Genomic DNA, 26,509 nt, shown 5'->3' with positions numbered 1-26,509 from the left:
ATCTTCTGAAATGAAAATATCAACACCTTGTAGCTCTCAACTGGTCTATTCTGGAATTAAGTGAATTGATGAATTCACAAAATTGTTCAAAACTCACGGGTTCCTGGTCTTAACACATTTCTGATTTAAGATATACGCAAGATCTGAGGGATTGTGTTTTATGGTGTTTTACTAACGTTAGAACGATCTAGAAAAAAAATCTTGGATGAGCTAAACTTTTTAATTTAAGCTCTGTTCCATTTAGTCTAAAAATTACATTCTAGATATTTGATGATTACAATAGTAAATGAGAAAATAAATATTTCCTCAAAGGCAGTAGAGTTGCCAACATACCATATCATGTTAATCTCACTGCACTGGTAGGACATGTATGTGTTCTCTATGTGTCTTGGTGGCAGCTGTTTGTGCTGAGCTTTGCTGGTGAAGGGTTTGGTGGTGGGTTATTTTTGTTATGTCTGACGCGCGCAATTCAATTCTGACAACAGGTATCAGGTGGAAGATGAGTCCTCCCACTTGGATGAGATGCCCCTGATGATGTCCGAAGAAGGTTTTGAGAATGACGAGAGCGACTACCAAACCTTGCCGAGAGCCAGGGTCACTCAGAGGAAACACAGCTTGGGGTGGTTCTTGCTGGGCGGGTGGAAAGTACTGTGTACCAGGTAGAGTAATGTGCTTTTATGTTGCCTCCATGTGGGTGCTTTTGGTGTGCTCAGCAAAACCAATGGGAAGATGTGCGTTAAAATGTGTGTTTCACATTTTTCTTCATTCATGCCGCAAATTTCAGGCATTTTTTTGGAATTAGTTGCTGTGTTAATAGAGCAGTAGCAGTCCACTGGAAATCAAGCATCCTGAAACTATGTTCAGATATCCGAGATTTAACTGGTGTAACAGACTGTACTGCATTGGTAGAGTCATGCAATTCTTTGAGATGCCCATCTGTCAGAGAAATATCATCAGTAGACAAATGCCTGACAGGATAGTTAGCTCTGAAGGGAATAGTAACACATCTATTGAATAAAATGATACAGTTGCTCTCATTTGTCATGTAGTTATACATCAGAATTCCCCATAAAGAGCACATTTGGTCGACTTGGAAAATACAAGGTGTTATACCTTAGTGTGATCTCTAAGCAAAACAACAAAATGTCCTGTAAAAGTCATTAGGCTCAGCTTCCTGTCAGTAGTGACGTTCTCATCACAGAACTTTAGGGAGGAGAAATTTGATAAGAAAATAAATTCATGAATGAACAGTGTTCTCTTATGTTTTTTAGTCTGGTTTTATGTTAGAAAATTGTAAACAGTTTTGTTCCCACTACCCATTCTGAAAATTAATCTGTCTACCTATCTGTCTATGCAGGAAGACTTCATCACATCATACAGCATCCATTCCAGATGCGTTATACATGCTTTTCTTCCAACCTCCTAACACATTGCTATCTCTTACTTCAGTATCAATTACCATTTTTTGTTTTACTGCATATCTGACCCTCTTTTGCATGTAGTTGTGTTTATGGGTGCAGTTTTGATTATTTGCTAATCATTGACTCATATTTCCCAATGTGTCATCCTCCGGATGGACGCATTTGAAGTGCAATAAAATGCATTAACTTACACAGGCATTGCAGAACATACACACAGATTTAAGTTTTTGTGCTGGGTAACCATAAGGGTTTTGAGTATAGAGTACTAGAGATTCCATCCTCTTTTTATTCTAAAAAATAGGAATAAAACCACTGCATTTGGAGGTCAAACACCAGGCAACAAATGTGTAATCTAGAGCTTTTTGGATATGTCTGCTTGATTCTTTCAGGATTTGACAGACTAAGAGTGGCATTTGAATTGGCCTTAGTTTCAGTGACACAGCAAGTGGGAGTTAAAGGCGTGGAGATCTAAAAATAAGTTTGTATGAAACATATGTATGAAACATATGTTGTGTCCCCTTTCAGCAACATAAAGGTTATGTTTAATGTAATTAGTTCACAGTAATATCAGTCGTTGTGCTCTTTCTTTAGCTTAAAACAATACAGGTAAAGACTTCAAGTGTATTTACAGTAGTAACACAATTTTATCATTACTTATATAGTGCACCCCGAAATACAGTGCATATCAAAGTAAAGAATACACTGTAGATCATCTGTCAGTGGGACAACACATATCTTGACTCTAATTAACTTCTCACAAAGGCCTGATTTCATTCCCTTGTGCTGGCCTGACCATTCTGGGAAAAAAATGGTATTGACAAGCTGGCTATCATATTTGTGCTCTTCACAGGAGCAATTTCTTTATGGGTTCCATGTTACATAAAATATGTAACTTGAAGGTAAAAACCTTGAAACCTGTAGGATAAGTTCATTTGAGTAAAGAAATCTTTTCCAGATAACCTGTATAGATTTACATGGAATTTGTGTCTCAGGTTGAAGCATATTAGTTAACAATGTCCGTGTGAAGAATGCATCCAGTGTTTTAAGCATAGTCTGGTACACAATACACAATAACAGTTTGCTCTAGGATCTTGATTATCAGAATCCTCACGGTCTCATGGCACTTTTAATGGGCAATGGATACATTTTTCTTTTGTACAGTAATGCTAACCTTTTGTGGGAGGCGTCTTGAGTATCAGTGTTTTAAGAAGCTGTCTGGGGTACAGAAACACATGAACATCATATTTCCTGTTGTTCATTCAGCTCTTCTGCAGTGTGTTCCTTGAAAAAACATGTTGCTTATGAGGAGCAAGAGCTCTTTTTTAAGGTGTTGTTTTAATTTTTTCTGTAGGCCATTTTATTTTCTCTTTTAGTTAAAATTGAGAGCATGTACCATTGCTTTGCTTAGTATGAGATTTTTGTAGAGTTTCAAAATTAATTCCTTTTTTATGTCTTTATTAAACTGAGATTGTAAGGTATATTGGTGGCTGGGGTGCAATGTAGAAAAACACTTTTGATTTGCCCAAGCTTCAGCTGATATAACGATGGATCGCATCATCAGCTATATCACCCTGCAACTAACAACTGGCAGCCCACTGAAGCTTGGCAAGTGTGAGCCTGGTCAGTACCTGGATGGGTGACCTCCTGGGAAAAACTAAGGTTGCGGCTAGAAGTGTTAGTGGGGCCAGCAGGGGGCGCTCACCCCACTGTCTGTGTGGGTCCTAATGCCTCAGTATAGTGAAAGGGACACTGTATTGTAAAAAAGTGCCGTCCTTTGGATGAGACGTAAATCTGAGGTCCTGACTCTCTGTGGTCATGAAAAATCCCAGGACGTTTCTCGAAAAGAGTCGGAGTGTTAACCCTGCATCCTGGCCAAATTTCCCATTGGTCTTTACCAATCACGGCCTCCTTATAATCACCTAATAATCTGTTCTCCTCCCCACTGTAATGGTGCACTATGGCTGCCATCTCATCCAGGTGGGTGCTGCACATTGATGGTGGTGGAAGGGAGTCCCCAAAGGCTGTGTCCATAAAAGTGTTATATAAGTAAGGAATCAAATATTAACTTCATTATTTTGGTGTTTTACAGCAAGAAAAGTACTATTGATTCTGTTTCTTTCTTTTTATTGCAAAAAGCTGCTGCAATCCTCTTCAAATCTCAGAAACACCATGAGTGCACATGCATGATGTTACATTGCGTATTGCAATGTCAGTGAAAGGTCATGTTAAGGGCTTTCACATGTTGTGCCCTGTTCTGTGTTGTGGAGAGGGCCAGAGTCAGTGTTGTGCTATGGGAAAGAATAGCAACCACCATCTTGATTGTTGATGGTGACTCTCATTGAGAGAGGCCAGGGACAGCATTCAGAGCCCAGCTTGTCCAGGCAGCTTTTGCAACATCAAATGATTCCCCTTCATGTGAGCCACATCAAATTATGAGGTAGATCTCTGTCTTTAACCCCCCTGTTGAACCAACCACTTTGGAACCTAGGCAGGGATCTGCTCAGCATTATGAACAACATTCCACATCAGACTGATGGTCTCCTCTGTTAAGCACAGATGCCTTGTGTCCAACAGTCTAGGGATGGCAATATAAGATTACTTCTAAGGGGACCAAGATTTAGAACTTGAAGACTTGGTGATTGAGGAATATACCATATTTTAGGAGAGGATTCTCCATCACAGGTTTAGGTATTTCACATCTTATACATCATCAAAACACCAATTTATCATTCTAGTTCTCTCCCACTACATTCCAGTTTCTTTCTTAGGTAGTGTATGTGATAGGTTGTGGCTCTTTTAAAAAAAAAAATAAAAAGCAAACTGCTTGTTTTCTTCTGTCAAAATACTCTTACTGTTTTTTTTTGTAAGCATTTTAGGTTATTAAATTGGCTCTCATTCCTCATTGGTTCTTATTTGTTGATGTGTCAAACAGCGTAAAACTGTTGTGACTATTTGTAATATTGGTGTTGAATTGAAAAAAAACCCTTGCACAGTTTTGTCTCAGTTTCCAAAGCATCTTTGAACAGCGCTTTAATGAATGTAGGTTCATTTGAGTTGCTTGTATTCACAGTTGCCACTTACAGTATCTGTGACGCTCAGTGCACTGTCATGCAGTGTAGTACTAATAATAGTTATATTAAACTTTATTTTAAATTGAACCTTTAAATCAGTCTTTTATGAGAGTATAGTCCACTTTTTTCCATTAAATAAATTCAGAAAATGCCGAAAGGGATTTCTACTTTTTATTGTAACCTTAGGCAAATTACAGGTGTTAAATGATTACGGCTTATCCAATTTTATAATGTCATGTATTATCCCATAACAGTGTGTACGATAGCTTAAAAATGAATCTTTAAAATTCAAAATATTCACTCAACAGTAATCTAATACTTTCTCTGGCAACTCTATATGGCAGTTTGATGTCCACTGAAGTAAAAAATAAGTCTTTATATCACGCTAACCTGGTAATTAACTAATCAGTCTTTTAAGCCCAGACAGTTACATCTTGCTAGCACCAATCTAGAGAAACAAAGAAAGCTCGCCAAAGCACTATTATGCATCATAAATGTGCAACTGCAGATAGCAGCCATTGCAGGTTTAGTACAAGGACAGACACTGCCTCCACTCAACCTCTCTGGTTTAACGAAACAATTACAAATCTTGATTGGTAAACCCCAGCATTTACACGAGTGTTTCATGGTAACATTGAAACTGTGGCACAGCAGGGGTTCAAACCTGCATTCTTCTGAGTATGTGACACATACTGTAGATTTGTTTTAACAGCATCAGCTCTGCCTCTGTCCGAAACATTATAGAATGCAGTGCCATATATTTCAGAAACGGTGGAAGCCACTGCGATGTCATCTCCATTGTCATAGATGTACTGTGTTGGTAAACTTGTGTGCCCTCAGTATGTTTGTCAGTAGTGGCTGCACATGTCAGAGTAGCTCAGGCCGGATTGTGAACGCACTGGTGACTGTGCGTGAAGAGCACGCTACACAGAGGACAAGTTTTTGGTTGACTTACTCAATCCGCGCTATTGGTCCAAAAAGGGCTTTGGGGTTAAAGGAAAAAAAAACACCAGCAGTTTAGCTACTGAATAATATAACCTGTTAGACAGCCTTTTGTTTTGTGCTAGGTTAAAATGATGGGAGCAGCCAGTTCTTCCAAACAAAACCTGATATGATGACAGGATTTCTCATGTTAAAAAAGTGAAGAGCTCTTCACTTGTATTTCTCATACCTTAGAAGAGAAATGAAATTGCCAGAGACGACCCGCAGTCACCTTTTTAAGTTATTACATTTCATTATTATCAGACAAATTGTGCTTCAATAAACTGAGAGCAGCTTTTAATAGCTTTCTTATGTGACTCATGTTTCCAGATTTATGCTATTTAGAAGCCCCAGTTCTTTGGGGGGGGGGGGGGTGACTCAAACGCTCATTTAACTGTTTTTTTTTGGTAAAAATACAAAACATATCCATATTCTGATAAACAGTAATGCATTGTTAGTTTTTGGTTTTAAGAATGTTTTTAAAGGATATTAAAAAAAAGCAATCACAGGTTTCACCTGCAGTGTGATTATCACTGATGCATCTCTATTCTGAGTTCAAATTGATTTTTTTTGTGTGAACAAATTGGATTTTTCACAGTTGACAAATTTGATGCTTTCCAGTAGTTAGTGTGCTTATAGTTGGGATTATAAAATAAAAATAATTCAAGCAGAATAACTCGGATGATCCCAATTTTCTGTATTTAAACAACTATCATTTGTGCAAATAATCTTTCATATGAGCAAGGAATTAATCAAATTTTGGCACATGGTGAGCAGCAGCAGGAAGGCCAATACAAACATAATTCTTTCAGTTTTATAATGTGTTTAAAAGTTGGAAAAGTTAAATTAATCAACATGTCAGATGACATTACTCAAAAAAACGTAACTTCTTCCTCCTGCTTCTAGGTATGTTGTGTACTGTACTGTATGTATCGTTTTGTGCAAGTAGTTATTTGTATAACAAACTGCAGGCCTGCCTGCTGGTTTGGTCCCATTTCTATTATGCACCACAGCCTTTTTGCATAGGTTATGGTGAAAACCACGATAAGAAAATGTATTAATATCTAACATAAACTCTTAAAGGTTTCCTGTTGAAATACTGGTTCCATACTTTTGATTTTGTGGATTTCTTTTATGCTACAATTTGAAGTTTGTAGTAGTTTTTGTTAGATGTAAAAAAATGGTGTGCAAGCACATGTAATATACACTATAATATACCATATAAAACACTATACAGAGTCCCACCATTTGCCTAAAATTAACATTGAAGTCACTTACTAAGACGTTCAGATCATTACATCAAGTGATAGCACAGCAATGAAGGAGGACTATACTTATAACATCTTAAAAAACATTAAAAAGGCCAAGATTTTTACCAAACTTTTATCTGAAATTCACTGCACTATAGTATTGATTGTGACGATTAAACCAATGAAAGAAAGTCTGATTCTTAAAGTAAATCCACAAAAGTAGTTTTATCACTATACTGTATATTACATATCATCATGGTTACTTGGTATGGACTTTAGATTAAAAAACATGCACAGTATTAAAATTTTTTTTACTTGCATCTGTATTTGTTTGGTTAAGCCTATATAGTTTTACTTTTTGTTATTCTTGTGCACAAGTCAGTGTAAGTCTACATACAATCTTCAAATGTACTTTATATGTAGATTTGTTAAAGGAATTAACCTGGCTGAGCTTCAATTTACATTTTTTTCATAACCCATATTGATTTTGGCAAAGTGCAATGTATTCAGAAGATCTGGATCTACAGTATGTAAAATTTTATGCCGAGTTAAGACATCATTTTTGATTAACTTCCTCGGTAGGCACTGTTGATTCTGTGCCGTCAATGTCTGTCGGCAATGATGTTGCTCAAGATGTAGTTTTCGTTTTCACGATCAACATTTAATACGAGAATATAATTGTGACCTATGTCAAGTGGTGTAGTGCTTGTTTTGCATTGTTAATGCACTAGGGCTGCATACTCTATAAGAGTTTGTATTTACATGCCACCCTCCACCCCCAAAATAAATGTGTTAAGCTTGGGAAAATTAGTGATACATAATGCAGGCAGATCAATACTCCAAGGTCTTTTTGGGCTGAATTGATTTTTTTCTCATGAGATTTTCATCCCTGGTTCTTTCAGAAACAGTTTATCAGTATGAAAATTGTGTGACTGAATGGCATTTCCATGTGAAGTGCAGGGCATATCAAATACTGGGATTAATCTGCTCTGCAAGATGGTCTAAAACACTTTCAATTAATCTGTAGCCCATTGTCTGTGCTGAAGCATGGGAAAATGCTGATCTTTGAGGGTTGACAGGACTAGAGAGCTGTGCTTGGCCTCATTACTTAGGATACCTGTAGAGCACAATTATTACAGTATATTTTACACAATGAAAGTATGTGTATTTCAGACTCTTCAGAGTTCTACACTTCAGTGCACAAAAGGCTAGGCTCTGTACTACTCTGCTCTCCCATTAACCCCTAGTGGGTCATTTAATGCCATTATTATAGAATTGTCTTGAAGAAAGATTTTCAGTCTAATTTGTTTCTGCATTTAATTAGTAGAATGAATGCAATCTAGGTGATAAAGGAACATATAAGGAGTTAAAAACAAGCATTTAAAGAACATTAAAAGACCAGCGTTCTGTGGCATTTCTTCTTCTTTCAAATATATTAATTTTAGTTTTTACAAACATCCTCAGCGTATTGTTAGCATGCTACAACGCTAAGGCGTGTTAGCTAAGCATTACATAGAACCACAGGGACTCAGCTGACAAACTGAAGGTGCATGGTTTTATTGCAAAGGATGTGTAAATAGCTCCTGTAATGCGGATCCTTACACAAATGAACTTTAACAGTAACAGGCTTATAGCTCAAAGGCTTTTTATAAGTTATGCTCCCAGTGTTTGTGTTTTTCTAATTATTTTTAATAAATCTTGAAAGGGACCATCTGGATAAAAACACATAATTCTTTTTAATTATTTAGCAATGGATTATTGCCTTTAATAATTATTCACAACACCTGTTGTTTAAGGTATCTGTATAATACTCTGCATGTTAGATTTTTGTAATCAGTTGTTTTTGCCTTGTAATTCAAAAGGCTGAGACAACAATATCTGTTTGAAATGTTAAGGGCTATTGTGCACAATCTTGCATGCCCACTTCAAAGGGGACATAATTTTAACATAATATTACTACATTTAAATTGTACTTAATGAGAATGTGACCTTTTGCAATCTTATTTGGATGTGTGTTCCCTCCTATTTGCGTAGCCTTAGGATCTTTTGGGATGAAAAATGTTATGTAAAAGACAATATTAAAAATATTTTATAGGGCTTATGTGTACATAATTTGCAACCTTCATATAAAGCAGTGTTACATGCTGCTTTTTCTAGTTCAAATTGTTTATATCCTAAATTACATGTATATACTGTATATATACACGTGCATACATAGTTTATATGCGTATGTTGTATATTTTTATGTCTGTGGAGATGCTTGTGAAAAGGCCTGACTCTGATGGCAGAACCGTATAGCTTTTCTGCAGTTTAAGGTGTCACTGAATCTTTACCTTTCAATTTAAAACTAAGACTGGGAGGTTCCTTGATATTGGGAAGGAAAACTGGGTTTATAACTTGCATGTATCTATTGAAACAAAACAAACTTTAAAATAGTTCAGGTGGGTACAAACTATAAAATTACAAGGAAGTCCACAGTTGTCTAGTTAAGATTCGATTAGTTATCAATTACACCAGATTAGACCTAGCCGTGATTTGCGTGGATTGGGAATCCATAGCACAAGCCCAGTATTTGAAGTCAGTTTTTTCCCTCATGATCTTTATTGAAACCCTGTGGGAAGCTTGTGCCAAGTATTGGGTTGTGACAGAAAGTGGGTTTAAGATTTGAGTTGATGCTGGCTGTAGGGTACATGCACATCTGGATTTTGTTTCAAATGTGTCTTTTTTTTTTCTGGACAGCTGCTGTGACTGGCTCGTGCACACATGCCGACGGAAGAAAGAGTTCAAAGCACGAACGGTGTGGCTGGGCTGTCCTGAGAAATGCGAAGAAAAATATCCAAGGAACGCCATCAAGAATCAGAAGTACAATGTCTTTACATTTGTTCCTGGGGTAAGTTGAACAAAATGTCACCCTCTGTTTTTTTTCTGTAAAGTTTTTAAAAAAGGAATATACAATTTCAATTTCTTTTCTGAAGTACAAAGAAGTCCTTTAGTTTTTACTCTTTTTTGATGAAAGTGTAGTTTTAGAAGCCTGAGACTTGCTTTTTTTCATTCATTTTTAATACAAAGGACTTCACATGCTATTAAAGAGTGTTTTATAATGGAAAAATAATAAAGTGTCTCCTTTTATTGGGTTTGTGTTATATAGTAATGTATGGGGCCTGTAATAATTTCATCTACTAATGACTGAAAATCATTTGTTATAGACTTTTCAGTTAATCCTGTTCCCCGGAGGTTTTCAATATGTATTTTTATTACTCGACAGGCAGACAATTATATTAGCAAACCTGTACTGTCACCTTTTCATACTGTGGTGAAAACCACAGACTGTCACCTGAGATAACAGCTGACGTGTATTAAGTGATAGGTGGTTAACTAAGCCTTCCTGTGTAGCACTGAGGACTGAGACCGACAGTCCAGCAGGAATCTGCACCAGCCAGAAGAAGATAACATTTGTGTTTTCTTCAGCTCAGCTGTGGCTTTTGTCCATCGTACTCCCTATTCTTTTTAATCAGTTAGGACATAGGAGTATTATGGACTGATACAAGGTATAATAGAGTATGTTAAGTGTAACATTTCACCATTATTTGTATCCCTTTGAAAGGAAAATTAATTAATTATTTAGGAATGAAAATAACCAAAATTATTTAAACTATAAAATTTAAATTCTAAAAAGACACTAGAACAAGAGGCAATCTTATGCTGTACATTTTTCCAGACTGTTCTGAGAGGCCCCAACTTGTAAGATTCAAGTTTTTCCAGTTCTGAAGAATTAATTTTTCTGCTTTAACAGATTTCTACTTAATCAAACAGATCTGGGTATAGTTAAATTTGTTCCTGTACATTGGTACTTAGTAATTTGTCTTACATTTTTGCTGTGGTTATATGTATTTGGTCTCCTTTGTGTTCAGCAAGTTTACATCTTAATGTTTGTGTCACCCTTGTCAGTCTTGCCTATTTAAATAAATAATTATTATATCTTCACAGCTTGGACATCAGCTCTAAACACAGTTATTTAGATGGATAAATACAAAACAAACTAGACAAAAATAGAGGTATTGCTTCTTGAGATAAAAGCTGAGAGCTGTACTGTGGGTTTATTTTTGTCTCGCTAAGAAATACTCTGTGCCGTGGAATTCATATAGACCAGTACAGTAGCTGACCACTTATCCGACAATATTAGAACGTGGTGCTCATATTTAAATGTTCACAGCTGGGCCTGCTTGATTTTGACATTTGTATTTTTATTGCACACCAGATGCCATTATAGGACACCGTGCTTTTAGTCTGAAGTGTTTTCAACACCTTGGAAGCTTTCCAGCAGATGCAATGCGTCTAGATCTCTACTAAAAGAATATTAAGAAAAAAATGCGCACTTAATTTAATAGTAATTTCATAGGCCTGCAAAACATAAAGTGCACAAAATAAAGGTGGCCTTTTATCCCATTCAGCACATTTGGTTTTTAGTTGAAAAGCTGTTGGAGGATCTCATCCCGCTGTTTCTCGAAGCAGGTGATGGTATTGGCTTCGACAGCATGGCTGGGCAGCATGTCCCACAGCTCCTACAGGTTCATCTCCGAGATACTGTTTTGTGTCACTGATTCCCCACAATGGTTGTTTGTAGAGGTAAAAATGTATTATGCTGTGGTATTGCTATTCTGTAAATTTATAGAATTTTTTCTCTTTACATTTAGAGTAACACTGTGACTGTGACTTTTGCTGCTTTGTTTACTCTGTAAAATGTGAAGTGTTAATAGTTGTGAATACTTTAGGCTACTGATAGGTTTACCATAGTGTACATAAGGCCATTATTTTCCATTCTGTTTTATAATTATATTAGCTTTAAAATAGTTGTTTTGCAGGAAATAATGCAGTGATATTTTTTATGAATCATTCTTGTATAGGGTAATATCAAAATATCAAAAAACAATGTTCTGCTTTGTTATAATTCCACATTGTGTTTGGAAAATATACTGTAATGGACAGGAGTTACTATTTTTACACAAATATCTGTTTATAAAGATACAGCACCACGGACTTGATACGTTATTCTTGATAATTTAAAAAAATACAGATACATTTTATTCTAAGACACATTTTAAACCATTTAATTTAATGAAATGCTGCATGTAAAACACAACTTTAATGCAACTATGTAAAACAGTTAATTATGAATCTGGATGTGCTTTCTGTCTTAACTGAAATTAAAACATGGATGAAGTGGTGAGCTGAGCCTATAATTTTGCTCACAACTATTTGTGTCTGCACAATACCTCTAGCAACAGTACTTGATCAGTGGAGGTTATTTCCAAACTAGATAAGAAATTGACATGTCTTGTAATGCCTGATGTGTTTATCTGGATGAAATATGTATTTATGATCTGATTGAGCATTTCTTATTCATTCTGTATTATAATCACCAAGCTGTTTTTACACTCTATCCTGTTCTTTTGTAGCCAAATTGCTCATCATAACTGCAGAATTATACCGTGCTGTTGGCACTCTTCCCTTCAGGTTTTAATTTAACGAATCATGCTGACTTCATATTGGGCATTGATTTTCCCCATTAGTCTAATACCGGGCAAATGCTTGAGATCTATTATGCCTCTTTATTAAAACGCACAAAAACTAATGGCTGCATAATTAAGAGACTGATCTTTTGTCAGTGCAATAAAATGTCAACTGTCATTCAGACAGATAAATATTCTCATCTTTATTGAACCAAGCCTGTGTTTTCTCCCTTAGTTTAAATTATTAAACACACAGAGATTGGTTAAGTAGTGTACATTTTCCTAAAGGTCACAAAGTTCATTAACTATACAGTGTCATTGATTGCAGCCCCTTAACATCACTGCTGTGGTATAGGCTTTCTACTCAGATTATAATTGATATAACTGCAGTACTCAATCTAGACCTGTCATGAAAGAAAGCCTGTTGCTTATTGCTTTTGTGGTTGTATAACGTAACTTTAGTACATCCCAGTACTTCATAGATATCCTGATGTGTTTGTTCCAATACAACATACTTTTCTTACTGTTCAGTTGTGTTTCTTTTGCCATTGGACATTAATACATTGAATTGTATTATGTGTTCCTAGTGCTTTGATATTCTGTTGTTGTGGCTACATTGTTAAAAAATGTTCTTTTCAGAATATTTTATTTATATTGTTAGCAATATCATTTGTTTGTAGTCACACAGACATTGTGATTTTTCTAATTGTGTGCAAAGGCATTTCATGTATACTTTCTACCTCTTACTAATTTGTAATAAGATAAGATCACTTTATTAGCCATATACGATTTCTTGCATTAGGAATATATATATATAATATATATATATTTCTGATATATATAAGGAATAATATATACTTCTTCCTGATACTTAAACTAGCCTCATGGGAGAAAACATCTACTATTTTCCAACAGATATCACTGCTGTAGGGCACACTGTCACAAAAAAGATGTACCATGTTACCAAAAAACACATTCAGTACCTAATTTGTTAAATGTTCAGAATTGTTTTAAATGCACTTTTTTGATATGCTTCCCCTCTATTTTTTTAATATTTACTCATTCTAGCAAGTCTTACAAGTTGAAAGTTTGTAGTTTATTTATACAGTATACATACTAGCAAGCTGGAACTGTAATACAAAACATACCAGCAAGGCTTCATTTTATACCATAGTCCTTGCCTTTTGTGAAGTCATAGATCTGAATGTAACAATGAAACAAAATTAAAACAACACAATTTTTTCCTGTTTTGTAAATATTGGTTTAGGATCCGTTCATAATGTGTTAGAAAAGCACTGCAAAAATATAAGGATACAACAGGTATTCATTATCCTGTGCTTTCTCCTTCCAAGACAGGTGTAAGATATTTTACAGAATTCCTGCTTGGTCAGTTACCACTCTTTTGCTGTGTCGCTGGTTGAGGACTTTACTTTTTTAATAGTAGTCACATTTTTGGATTATGCTATTTTATTTTATTTCTGTTGAACACTATTATCTCCAGCCAGGGAAAATCTTTAACCTTTGGTGAGCTGCTGTTAGACTGCCACACATCAAAGTGAAAGGTCACAATGTCAGTGATCCTTAACTGAGCTCTATTGTTCTAGTAAAGTTATCAAAGGGGTTTTTGCAATGAATATGGAGGCCGGACGTATGGTTTATTCACTTACTAATCCAGCAGATCTTTTTTTAATCAAATTAGATTGACTGAAAGAAAAGTGTTAAAATATCTAACATTATGAAAAGATCTAATGTGAATTGAATTTGTTGCTAAGAAATGAAACAGAAAAAATGCAGTTGTGCCTGGTACTTTGTTAAATGCAAGATGTGGAAAAGTGACCTCGTGAGCTTTCAGTTTCCTCCCACGCTGACATTATGTGTATCAAACTGGTGTCTACAATCAGTCACCTGATAGAAGGTTGAGCTATCTTCAACTGGGAAACTGATCACTATGGAAGTTTGAAAAGAAACAACATTATGGATACCAACAACACAGACACTTCAATATAGTGAGAAGGTTCTGAGGAGAAAAAGGAATGATGAGCAAAGGCTGATCAATCACTTAACATTAAAGCACTAAAGACTGTGTTTCAAAATGCAGATTGCAAGTGACGCGCACAAAGTGACTTAAATGCAGAAATATCCAGTTAGATAGCAGCACTTGTCAGCACTTCCATAGTGACTAATGATGAAGTCATAAGCAATCTAATAGTCTGCATTGTCTGCTTCACAGGGGCTAGTGCAAACTTTTGGATTTATTTCAAACTGACTGAATCATTTCGTACTTTAGCAGAAATAGATACTCTGTAAAGGAAAAGCAGAGTAAAAAAAAGGTCCAGCACAATTGTGACTCGCTGTTCCAGAAGCATTCAGATTTTCGTTTTTCTCTAAAGAGCAAGAAATGAATGCTGAACAACACTGAATCATCTGCTCAGAATTAGGGAATAATCCACAGTTTTGAGAAGCCTACGTGATATCAAGGTTTATCTTCCAGTTTTAACTTATCTTCTTTTCTTATCTTCTTAGCTTTTCTTCTTTATCGTATCTTCTTTTATCTTCAGTGTTAAGCTTCCAGTTCCAGACTTTAAAAATATAACTGTATTGCATATACTTATTCTTTTCTTGGGGGTCTTGTAGCATTTGCACACACACTCTGTGGAACATCTGTGGGAATGTAATTGCAAATTAAAGTTAATCAAGTTCCCAAATTAATTGTAAATGAGAAATTGTTCTCAATTGACATATCTGGTTAAATAAAGGATTAAACTCCTTGATCAGCACCTGTAATTCTCACTTCTACAGCCCACTCTCAATGAGAGGTTGGATGAGGCTGTAATTTAAAAACTGGTTCTGTCCTAATCAGGTTAATGCATTACCTGCTGCTCACGCAGGAAGTAACAAACACTAATGGATCTTTTTCCACTTTAATGTGTAACATGCTTCTGCTTAATCACAACTAGATATATGTCAGCTGTCTGGTTTGGAACTGTTCATGTTACTCTAGAAGGATGCTGTATCTGTGTACATGTTCACTGTATTAATTAATTGTTTTTCTATGTCTATTTTTCATTTAGGTATTGTACCAGCAGTTCAAGCTATTCCTGAATCTGTATTTCCTGGTGGTGTCCTGTTCACAGTTTGTGCCATCGCTGAAAATCGGATACCTTTACACTTATTGGGCACCTTTGGTAAATGCACATCAGATTGCTTTAGATATGCTATGTATGTGTGTGTTGGCAATTTGCTCTTTCTCCAGACAGACTCATTGGATACCAGTCCTGTTTGTAGAGGCGGCTGTGTGAATCACTCCGTGTACTCGGGGCATTCATTCATTCATTCGTGTTTTGCATCCCTTTTAATCTTTCTGTTTCGGTTGCTCGACATCCCCCCTTTCCTGAATGTCAGCTGTGTTTTTATCTTAGACATCACCCAAGAAAATCCATAATTCCCATGACAGCTGGGGTATCAATTACATAACAGTTGTCTTGTGTCAGTCCGTTTGACGCAAGATAAAATCTTTATTTTTGATAGAATCTGTACTAAGTTGTTAATTTTGAACACTGCTGACTTTGAAGTTAACCAAATTAAAAAATATATATTTTAGTTTTTCAGAGATGAAAATGGCTAATCAGTCAGGCTTTTTTGTTAAGAAAGTGATCACATTTCAGTGTCATAAATAAATCATTGGGAATACATATTTCACTGACCTTTTTCATTTGGGATTAGACAGCACACCTCAGTCCACTGACAAACACTATTAACTTTGCCTAGCTGTTGTTGACCTTGTGTAATAATTGGTATGTAGAAAAGGCAGTTGATATTTTACATTTGACTATAGATGGGTATTTTATAGTCTGTCATTACTTTTGTATTTAATTATTCCTTAATTATGCCTGTGATATTTTTTTGGATCTGTATTGATTTGTTTATGTAGGAATTTCATACTGTTGCAAAAAAGTTTCAGATCCGTTTACAAAAAAAGGGTAACACCATAGAAAATAAGGTTGTCAGTGTACATAAAACATTCATAAACCTTTTCAGGTCCATGTAAAAATTCTTTAAATATAATTACCGTTATTAAAACAGTAGGATTTATAAATCTCATGTACCCTGCTGGGAAGAGTTTTCAGATGTGTAATTTTCCAAGGCCTTGGCTTACAAGTATTAATTATGTTGAAGTTTTCAATTACATTTCATCTTTTTGATTTAAAAATTGTTGGGCCCTTGTTTAATTAGATGTGTAAATGTAACAACCCATATTTTGTACTGCCGCCATATGCACTTCTGCCACAACAGAGGAAGAAGACTAATGGTGAAATATTTTCTTAAAAAAACAAACACTTTTCTTGATGACCAAATACTGCCAACTTTGACAGTTTAAATATTTTTATGGCTCATTTCCTAAGCCTTTAGTTGTGTTTGGAATGAAATTATCGATATTTATTTTTTGAGTTTAGTTTCTGTTGTGCAGTAAGGTTTTTGAGATTCTATTAAGTACATCTAAAATTTTGTTCTCATGGCTTGCAAATATTTATCTTACTAGCATGCGTGTTTAATGTCATTTTGTGCTGTAAAGTTCTGAAAGCACCTCTCTTCGAACTTTGCTCACAGATCAAAGTGACGCAGAAATAAAAAGAAACAAGAAAAGAGGTGTTTTTTCTGCTCCTGCGTCAGTAAAAACAACATTACTTGAGCATGTCCCTTGACACCAGCCAAGAAACACATGATTGGAAGCCTTTTAAGAAAGGTTTTGGACAAAGTAGTTATATTGTTTTCCTTCCTTTTTTAATGGGTGTATGTGTAATTTGTGTGCTAGTTTCTGGAGTATACGATTCTCTATTAAGAAAACTATGCATTTGTAGACTACCCATTTTCAACCTTTAAAACGAAGCAAAAGCAATAAAATAGTCATTCCCTGAGCACAGCAGTAGCATTACATCTTGCTTTAATTTACAGTTTTTGAAAAGGCATGTTTGTTCTTCAGAACTATTTATAATGACACATCTCTCACAAAGATGCAACAGGAATGTATTTTTATGGCCACTGAAAGCGCCTGTGCTGTTGATACCACTGGATTATCTCTGCAAGCTCTGTTGCATTTGAATGTGGTTTCTTCCAAACGTTCAACATCCCTAAAAAGACTTTAACCACAGCTGGGCCGTTGGTAAGCCAGATGCGAGAGAGTTCTGTAATATACGTTTTTTTTAAAGCACCTGCGATACCTGCTAACAAGAGTTGTTGTAGATGAAGTGAAGAGACTAATATGGGTTTTAGGACTTATTAAGAATTGCCTCTAGCAGTTACTTTCTTGCTAAAACAGGTTAATTATGGTCAACCTTTGCTACCTAATTGTGTATGCATTTTTTTAAAGATATCTATAAAACATTTGGCCTCCTCAGGCATGGTCTTATATGATGTCATCCAGAATTTAAAACAACGTGCTGACTTTAACAGGTTCTTGTATAGCAAATCTGAAACACAAAAAATGACAATGTTTATAACTTTGTAATGCTCTTTGCTGTGCATCCTTGTGGTGCTCTGTCCTGCAGGGCTTTGTCCTGGCAGTCACTATGGTGCGTGAGGCTGTGGACGAGGTACGCCGCTGTCGGAGGGACAAGGAGATGAACTCCCAGTTGTACAGCAAGCTCACAGTACGAGGTTGGAAAACGTAATGCTTACACTTTTATCTGGTGCTATCTGATCGGGTCTAAAAATAGAAAACAAAAAAATAATGACAGTCAAAGTCGTGTTTTGTCTAAATGAGTTTGTGCACATTTAAAAATACACCAGGGAAGCTCTTACATCAATGAGATTGAGTTTTTCTTTATTTTCCGGTGAGTGGCCTGGATATCTCAGCAATATATATATTAAACTGTCTATCAGCATGTCTATCTGGCTATCTTAAGTGGCAGTACCCTGTTACAAAATGGTTTAATGTTTCAGAGACATGCAATTCAATACAACTAGTAGAAATTACTCTCAGTCATATTGCCTGTACTTGTCACAACTTTGTTAACATAGTTTTACAAGGCTGGAGAGAAAAAATAATTTTCCTGATAATCATTAAAGTGATAAAACTATGAAGTTTTTTTTTGCTTTTCATCTGTAATAACAATAAAACTGATGAGCCTAAATAATTTTAAATCACTTTGCTATATTTGTATGTGAATAAAAAAAAATAGGTTTTGGAAAATTATAAATTACATTTTGTTCTTTTCCTAAATCTGCAAGCACCTTAAATGTCAGAACTATATTGACCTCAAATGTATTTGATCTGTATAGCACAAAAGTGCCTTATGCACAAGAGTTTTTAAAAACTAGATTTTGTTTCACTGTGATTAAATGTGTTAAGCTTACAAACCAAAATTCTAGGGCAAAGTCAAAGAGCAGGACAGAAGACAGACTTGTGAGAAAAGTAAAATAATTGTAAAAAAATGAATTGAAAGGTAAAAAAATAACAGCTGATATTTGTTGGGATCTTTCTGCATAATCATTTTCTTCTAAAATGAAGACCACTAAATATTTCTTGGATAATGTTCTATATGATTAAACAGGAACACCATAAAATGCATTTCTTACCTCAGTATTGCCAATAAGATGGGAAAAGAGGCAACAGATTTTGTGATGTGCACAATGTTTAAATGGTGTTGCAAGGTGTTTCATATCAAAGTCCATCTTCATCTGTATAGAAAGAAAAGTGTGGTAAAGATTGTTTTTCTTTTTTTTTCTATCTGTATATGTATATATTTCTATCTGTATATGTATATTTTTCAATTTGTCATAGAATAAAGCATAAAACAGAAAATCTCAGCAGCACCTTGTTTAGTAACAGGACTCTTTCTCTCATATCCTCTTGTTTGCCTTGTGATCATAAAGCAGATAACTGGTAGAGTGTCACTTTCGCAGCAAAGTTATATACTCATAAGGATAATCTCAGATCTACAGCAGTTAAAAACACGACCTGGTATTCAGCCTCATGTTAAAGGATGTTAGTGGAATTTTCTGAAACATCAGAATATATCCCTATTGTATATTCTAAGTCCCTGTGTCACAACCCCACAAAAAATAAAAAATAAATCATTTTTAAAACAGTTTAAAAAGGTCTCTTAGAGATTTAAATGAACACACATCCACTCAGTACACTTGTTGGAATAAGAAATAAAAAAAAAAATGTGTTCGACAGTTCTGCTACAGTGGAGTGCACGATCCATCAGTGTTACATTAAAACAAGTCAGGAGCTTTTTTATTATCTTTTCCCTTTTAACGTAAATACTGTCAGTCGATGTGGTAAGAAGACCATGTTTGCAGTGTGACAGTGCCCAAAACATGTTACTTGCTTTACTTTGATGAGGATAAACATTTCCTTTGGTCCACCTGTAAGCCAGAGTTAATAGTAGAAGTAGTAGTATGTTGCTACTTCTGTTCATCAGCACATTCTGTTGGGCAGTGAACTTACACATACTGTACTGCTAGACTAGTTGTCTTAAATTTGACAGCATCTGCATTTCGTTTTAAAAAGGGGGAACATGACGTAAACTGAAGGCGTGCTGCACGTTGGCCTCACAGTGTATATGCAACGTGAAAATAAATCCTCATGTGAGAGTATTTTTCCCTTGCAGGCTGGTCTTTCTTTTCTTTGTGCAACTGAACAACATTGACTCACAGAGCAATGACCACAGTATAAACTTAATGTTCTCCATCATAAAAAAATCTGAACTGTTTGTTATTTGTTAAAATAAACTTTTAACTGGCCAGCTTTATGGAGACATCCGAAAACCTGGAAAGAAATACAGCCTACAACGTGTGTTAATAGGATTGAACTTCACATTTTTCCAGCCTATATTCCTGAGATTACTAAAGAAAGCATTCTCTGGGTCTCCAGTGTGATATCTCTGACCCCAAAAGCAAGATGTAATCTTCACTGGGAACTGATTTGTAGCAGACATAAGTGGGTATTAAATGGATATAATTGACAGTGACCTGGTGTGTCTCTGATTTGTTCTGGGTCCCAGACCAGGGATCATAATGGAGGAGTATTACATTTGCATGGGAGAATGCAATCAATCTCTGAGAGAAAGATGAGGTGAAAGAAAAAGCATAGGACTGTTGTGTGGGCTTTAGGGTCCTTTTCACAAACTAAAGACCATAATCACTTTTCACTTTTTTGAACGATGAAACTCAAAAACCTCTATATTTATGCTTTTGATGAATTTGCTTTGCATGGAATTTTAAACTACAGTTTCAATATTTAAAACTGTGAGATTCTTTTATCATTTGTCATTGAAAATGTCACTGATGTCAGTATTGATGTCTTCTAGGTAAAGTTCAAGTTAAGAGCTCTGACATACAAGTCGGAGACCTCATAATCGTTGAAAAGGTAATTAAGTTTTTTCTCTCTCTTGTTTGGGCTTAATTATTGTAAAGGTGGTGCTTGTTATTCGCCATCAAGCCAGTTATGTTGACTGGGTCAGTTAAAAACATACCTGCCATTCTAGAGGGGATCAGTCAACAATTGCAAACAGTCACTGCAGTCGCCACAAGAAGGTGGTGACCAGTTGGAATCATCTGTCAATTCTGACAGAAATCGTCAGAGCTAAGAGCTGTAAGCAAGTTTTCAGTCTTTTGTCATAGATTTTGAGTAAATTGAATAACGTGAGTCTTCATTATCTTCTGGAATAGTTTAAATAATTTAAGCTTCATAGATCCCAATAAGAAAAATAAGGGAAGGTAATAATTGTAGGAAACAGGTTGTTGCTGAACTGTGTGAACTCCATGAAACTGACCAAGAAAAGTAAAAGTGCGGGTGCTCAAATATATTTTTTTAGGTATTATAAAATTCTTATTCTTATTAATAATAAAAGAATAATGAGTTCTTGTTTTGAAAATCTTAGGCCCAGCACAACACTGGTGCTGATTTTCTACTCACATATAATTTGTGTCATATGGTGTGCCAATCTGAAGCAGACTTTAAAGTATTGTGGTGAATTAATTGCTTTGTCCTTGAAGTGCCCAGTTAAAACTGAAAGTAATCATCTATATAAAGTAATAGTCTAGATAAACTTTTTCATAATGTAGAACATACAGCATGATGAAAGTGATAATCTCACTCTTAGACTGGATGTAAAGACTACAACCATATATTAATAAACATTTTTATTTTGATCGAATTATTTTGTCTTTCGTTTGAAGCAAGTTCTTTTTTTCTTCCTTCTGGTTTCTGTCACTTGTTGATGTTGTACGAAAGCAAGTTTGTTGGCATGATACAAGTAACCTGAGACTCCAGTGTAATGGATTTATACCAGACTTAGTTGGCAGCTTGAATATGATCATGTTTAAAGCCGATGATCCACTTGCATAGTGGTAGTTATCTAGTTTCTGATAGCTCCTCTAAAGTGGTCTGTTACCAGAAGTCACAGATTTGGGCTTTTGTGTGCGTCAGCTGAACATTCAGATGTTGTGGTGGCAGCTGTTTTGTAAATTTGTGTTACAATTTTTCAAAACTCATTTTATTTCAGAACCAGAGAATTCCAGCTGACATGATTTTCCTGAGGACATCAGAGAGAAATGGTAAGGCCCAGTACACTTAGTCATCTATGAAGAAACCTCATTACAGACTAGTGGTGGGCAATGTCAGTTACACTCCCTTACACTCTCAGTAACAGAATTAACAAGAAATTGCTAAAACATGCACGGCAGTTAAAGCATTTCTCATAAATGTTTTTTTATTTCTAACCTCTTGTTATACTACTGAAATTCATTGGATTTCTCAGCCATTACTGCTCAGTGTTTTCTCTCCAATCCCTGGACCCGGATACTTTAAATACCTCTGCTGTATTTTGTTTTCCTGTTAAAGAAAATCACAAACAGGTTTGGAGTCCAAAACACATTAACTTGTAAATAGTCCACCATGTTAATGATAATTAATTAGTGTAATTGTATGGAGCTGGGATGTTTTTCTCTGAATATATAGAGCTGTCTCTGAGCCAGTGGGAGTCATGCAGGAAAGTTTGTTCCTGAAGTTTTCCTTTTCACTTAGAAATCAGGAAGTTTCAATCTCCCAATTTTATGTTCAATCTAAAATTTGTAAAACGTACACACTGAGAAGTGTCTCTACATTTTTTTTACAGTATAGTCCACAAGACCAGCTTCAGGAGGAGTTATCCTTATGATTTAAAACTAAACCCAAATGTTCCTTTACTCTCATCCCTACCTGATGTACAACATATGTGGATGCAACCTTTTTCGCTTATATAAATGTGATGATCCCAATTATGAAGCCATACAAAAAAAAATACTTTGTTACAAGCTGGTTCCAGAGAATGCCACTGTTAGCAGTGATGTAACTCTCAGGTCGCAATAAATAAGAAGCCTATGCACAGGAATCCTATGTGTTTTGGCAGCAGCTGTTTCTAACAGAAGAAACACTTTTTTATCAGTGTGAGAAAAGTGCAAGCTTAAAGATAACCACGAAAACACCATTCTATCTCTTGCTTTCTTTCTTTTTCCCCTTGGTTGGAGAAAGACCCCAAGATCAATATTTCTAAAACCTATTAGATATATTAGAATTTTCCATAAGTACTTAAGTTCTCTTAACTGCCATGTACCACAACAAAATTGCTTATAACATTAGATTTACCAGCAGTCCCTCTTTCACAAAACCTTAAAACCGGATTCAACTTTCCTCTTTCCCACAGCCACTATCTACACAAGGAAAATCTTACTCTCAAACCTACCTGTCTGGAAACTAAGAAACTTTGAAAACGTAATACTTAAGAGAATAACAAATGGCTTGAGTGAAGTTTTGCACGTACAGTCGGATAAAGTTTATCTTTAGGGTTTGTAAGACTGCCAACAATGTGTTCAAACTTCCTTAATCATTTTTTCCCCAAACCAGTTTTCTATCCTAGTTTCAGAGTTTGATTTAACTCGGGCTAGAAATGTTTTGACACCCGTCTCAAGCCACAGAATTGTATTGCTTCGGTATATTGCGGATGTTGCTGTGAACTGAAAACCGCACAATAGATATTGAATTAACAGAGTACTTCAGGAAATATCACAATGTCTGATTTGAACTTTACAAAGGAGAATTGGGGAGAAGGGCACTACTGTATTGAAAATTATCCATCTGTTTGATTTGACAAAGGTAATGAATTATTAACTTTAGGGTACATAATAAGGAGGTTATGAAATGCCACAGATAATGTGATCTGCTTGATGCAGTAATAACGTCCTTCTTGTAACTGTAGTCAAAGTTTCGTTCCTATATGGTAAAGCAGACAAACTACATTACACTTTGTCATGCAATTATAAAGAGGTTGAATTTTTTCAATGACTGGGCTCCTCATCAAGCAAATCTTGTGCCGGTGAGAGTGTGCTGAGACATAAGGGATTATGCAATGAGAATCTCAGAAAAATAGTGACTAGCTAATATGAATCATAATTAAGCACAGTTGTGTTATCATTACCTGGAAGGTGCCGTTATCTGAGGTTTCATAAAAAGATTCACAGTCGGTTGTCATTTTAATTCCAGATTTTGGAATTGACATGGAGTGCAGACATATAGTGCTTATATGGCACTATGACCATCATGATCTGTGTCAATGTTTGTTAATATCCTTTATATATATTTACTGTTTACTACTTACGTCTTTGGATGGTCATTATCTTCAGCTTGTCACTTCTGTGGCTCTTTTGGGTACCCCTTCCTCCCAGGCGGTCTGTGTGTGGGTGCCATATTGCCAAAGCCTGAGGAGATGAAGGTAATATGAGATTAATCACCTTATGCAGCATTTACAGCATAGAAATGGAGACTGACTTCTCGTCATGTCAGCTGAGAGAGTGCACTATTGGCATATTGTCAACTTGTAAGATACGCTACATGGAGCGAATCTGAGGCTATAAAACATGAAAAATTGATATATCACAGATCAGGTCTCCAGACCTGTGGATAATTCACAGTTTGATTACTTTATACTGCTTCCCTGCTTACATTTGCCTTTTTTCTTGGATCATGTGTAAGGCTTTGTTCTGAAAGGGTTAAATGTCCTAGTTTAACCTGATGCAGCAAAGCCTGCCTGACCCACAGCAAGTAGAGATTTGGGACCTTGGTCCCAAAGTCAGTTTTCTAATAAGGCTTACTACTGTCTGCACTTTGTAGCATCTGAGTGTGTTTGGAAATAATAAAAATAATATGTAAAGAATAAAAAAAGAACTCTCCTTCGGTTTTGAAGATGCATAGAACTGGAAAAACATTATATATCCAAGCAAACCAGTTGTAAGCAAAGGCAGTTGTTTTGCATGACCAGCATGGTTCAAATCGTACAAGCTGAAATGGTCTGGCCTTTGTTACGCTTTGTTAAAAAGAAATAAAGGGAGAAATCTGTAATGCATTCCCCAAGATTAAAAATTCATAAGACGTATTGAATCAGTGTGGAAATCCCGAAATATATGCAATTTGATCAAGCCTGGATTAAAAGCGTCATTGTGCTTGTCAATAAGGAATTGTGATGAGTTCAGTGGTATCATATTGACTGTGTATTAATACTTGGTGTCCTATTGGCCCATCAGCTGATTGTTTAGAATGTAAATGATGCTGCTGATGGCTCTAGTGACTGATGGCTTAAATTCCAATTAATCAATTGCTTCATCAGTTTCCTAATTCAGATCAAATATCTCTTGAGTGCACACTCTTCTTTCAGTGGTATTAGGAGAAATAAATGCTTTGGAAGTAATTTTCATCAATCTCTTATAAATGCCAATATGCCTTCTAGCAGGATTCTGGTTGATGTCTTTATGCCCGAAATGTTTGCATTGTATTATTTGTTTGTTTAAGAAGTTGTCCTGATGCAGAGGCTAAACCTGGCTGTGATGCAGATGTAGCCTTTCACACTACAACCATTTTATCTTGCGCTCACCATGAAAACTGCACACATCACTGTCATTTCGGCTCTTATATAAAGGCTTAAAAAATTAAGATGCTGGTAAATGATCTGGTATTATGTCTCCAAAGTCAATGTATTCTGTCTTTTGTTGATGTGTATACTAATATTTCAGCGTTGTTATACCTAGCATGCTGGCTACTAATATTACACAGTACTTTATTAACAGTTTATGATAGGTTCACGTGAACCTTCTGACAATGACCCTTCAATTAATTCACTTGGCATGGCTTGTCTTTTGTGACAAATATGTCAGCTGATCTTAAAGTCTATTGCCATCAAAGCGATCCGCTCCTGACACCCCTTGTCAATTATACAAAATAAAATCAAGTATTCATAAGTAGGCTGTAACAGGATATAGGCAGACAGATTTAATAATTCAGTTTTGCTGAGGCTTAACTGGCATTAGTTGTAGCTAATGGTCGCCTTAGTAAAAAATTCATTGGAAACAATGCTTGAGCGAGAAGATGGGCATAATTATGCGTACTTAATTTACATTAGGCAGCTGCAAATTAAATGCTGACTTTAAGGAATGCATCTGACCATGTAGTGAAGCTAAGATAGTGTAACCTTTACATTCATCATACTTTAAGTTTTTGAAATCGGTAATGTTGTATTACAGGACCCTTAACTACTAGTTGTAATGAAATTATTTTATTTTTATGATTATTTTGCAGACTTATTTGTTTGTGTGCATGTATACTATGTATGAAGTTTTGATGCTGCTCCATGAACTGAGCTATAAAAAATAGCTTAAAAGCTTCAACTTTAAAAAACCAGAACAGAATCCCCTAGAAATAAAAATGAATAGGTGAAATCAAAAAAGTTTTTTTAAATAATTCTATTTTAATAATTCTATGTGGTGATTTAGGGATATCACAGTGACCTTTCAGTTAGAGTTGCTTCTTCACAGGAGCTCCATGTGCAAGTGTTCGATTCCAGAGTGGAGTACTTTCTGTGTTGGGTTTGTCTGTTCTTTATCCAGGTACTTTAGTTTCCTTCCACCTTTCCTCTTGTGGTAGTGGTTGTGATTAGGCTGATAAGCTCTTGATTTGTCCAGATTCATAGTCTTTCTAAAATGATATTTAAGTACAGAAGACTTAATAATAAATTAATTGAAAATAAACCTAATTAAAAGCAATGTAAAAATGTAATTTTGAACAATATTTGAGTGATATAACATAATATTATATAATATTGATATTATATCAAATTGAATATTGAAAAATGAAAATGATCCTGACTCATTTTTTATCAAGCAACTTCTGAGGCATGGAGTGGTAATGTCATGGCTTGGACACACATGACACCCTTTAGAACCAACTCACTCAGTTTTATGAA

The 26,509-nt window shown here is 35.5% G+C and overlaps 1 protein-coding gene across 4 annotated transcripts in view; it reads left to right on the top strand.

The window, feature by feature from the left end:
- atp9b (ATPase phospholipid transporting 9B) overlaps window positions 1-26,509 on the top strand; it is a 148,607-nt gene that overhangs the window by 15,346 nt on the left and 106,752 nt on the right. For 3 of the 4 annotated variants that reach the window (XM_006635853.3, XM_015357691.2, XM_015357692.2), the window contains 6 exons: window positions 486-659; window positions 9,463-9,613; window positions 15,305-15,418; window positions 17,780-17,888; window positions 20,549-20,607; window positions 21,746-21,797. In XM_006635853.3, the coding sequence (XP_006635916.1) occupies window positions 486-659; window positions 9,463-9,613; window positions 15,305-15,418; window positions 17,780-17,888; window positions 20,549-20,607; window positions 21,746-21,797 (659 nt within the window). The remainder of the gene's footprint in view (window positions 1-485; window positions 660-9,462; window positions 9,614-15,304; window positions 15,419-17,779; window positions 17,889-20,548; window positions 20,608-21,745; window positions 21,798-26,509) is intronic. The other variant, XM_015357693.2, reaches the window with a different exon arrangement.

Source organism: Lepisosteus oculatus, chromosome 10 (genome assembly GCF_040954835.1).
Source record: "Lepisosteus oculatus isolate fLepOcu1 chromosome 10, fLepOcu1.hap2, whole genome shotgun sequence".
Lineage (NCBI taxonomy): Eukaryota > Metazoa > Chordata > Actinopteri > Semionotiformes > Lepisosteidae > Lepisosteus > Lepisosteus oculatus.
This window is presented reverse-complemented; position numbering and strand designations above follow the sequence as displayed.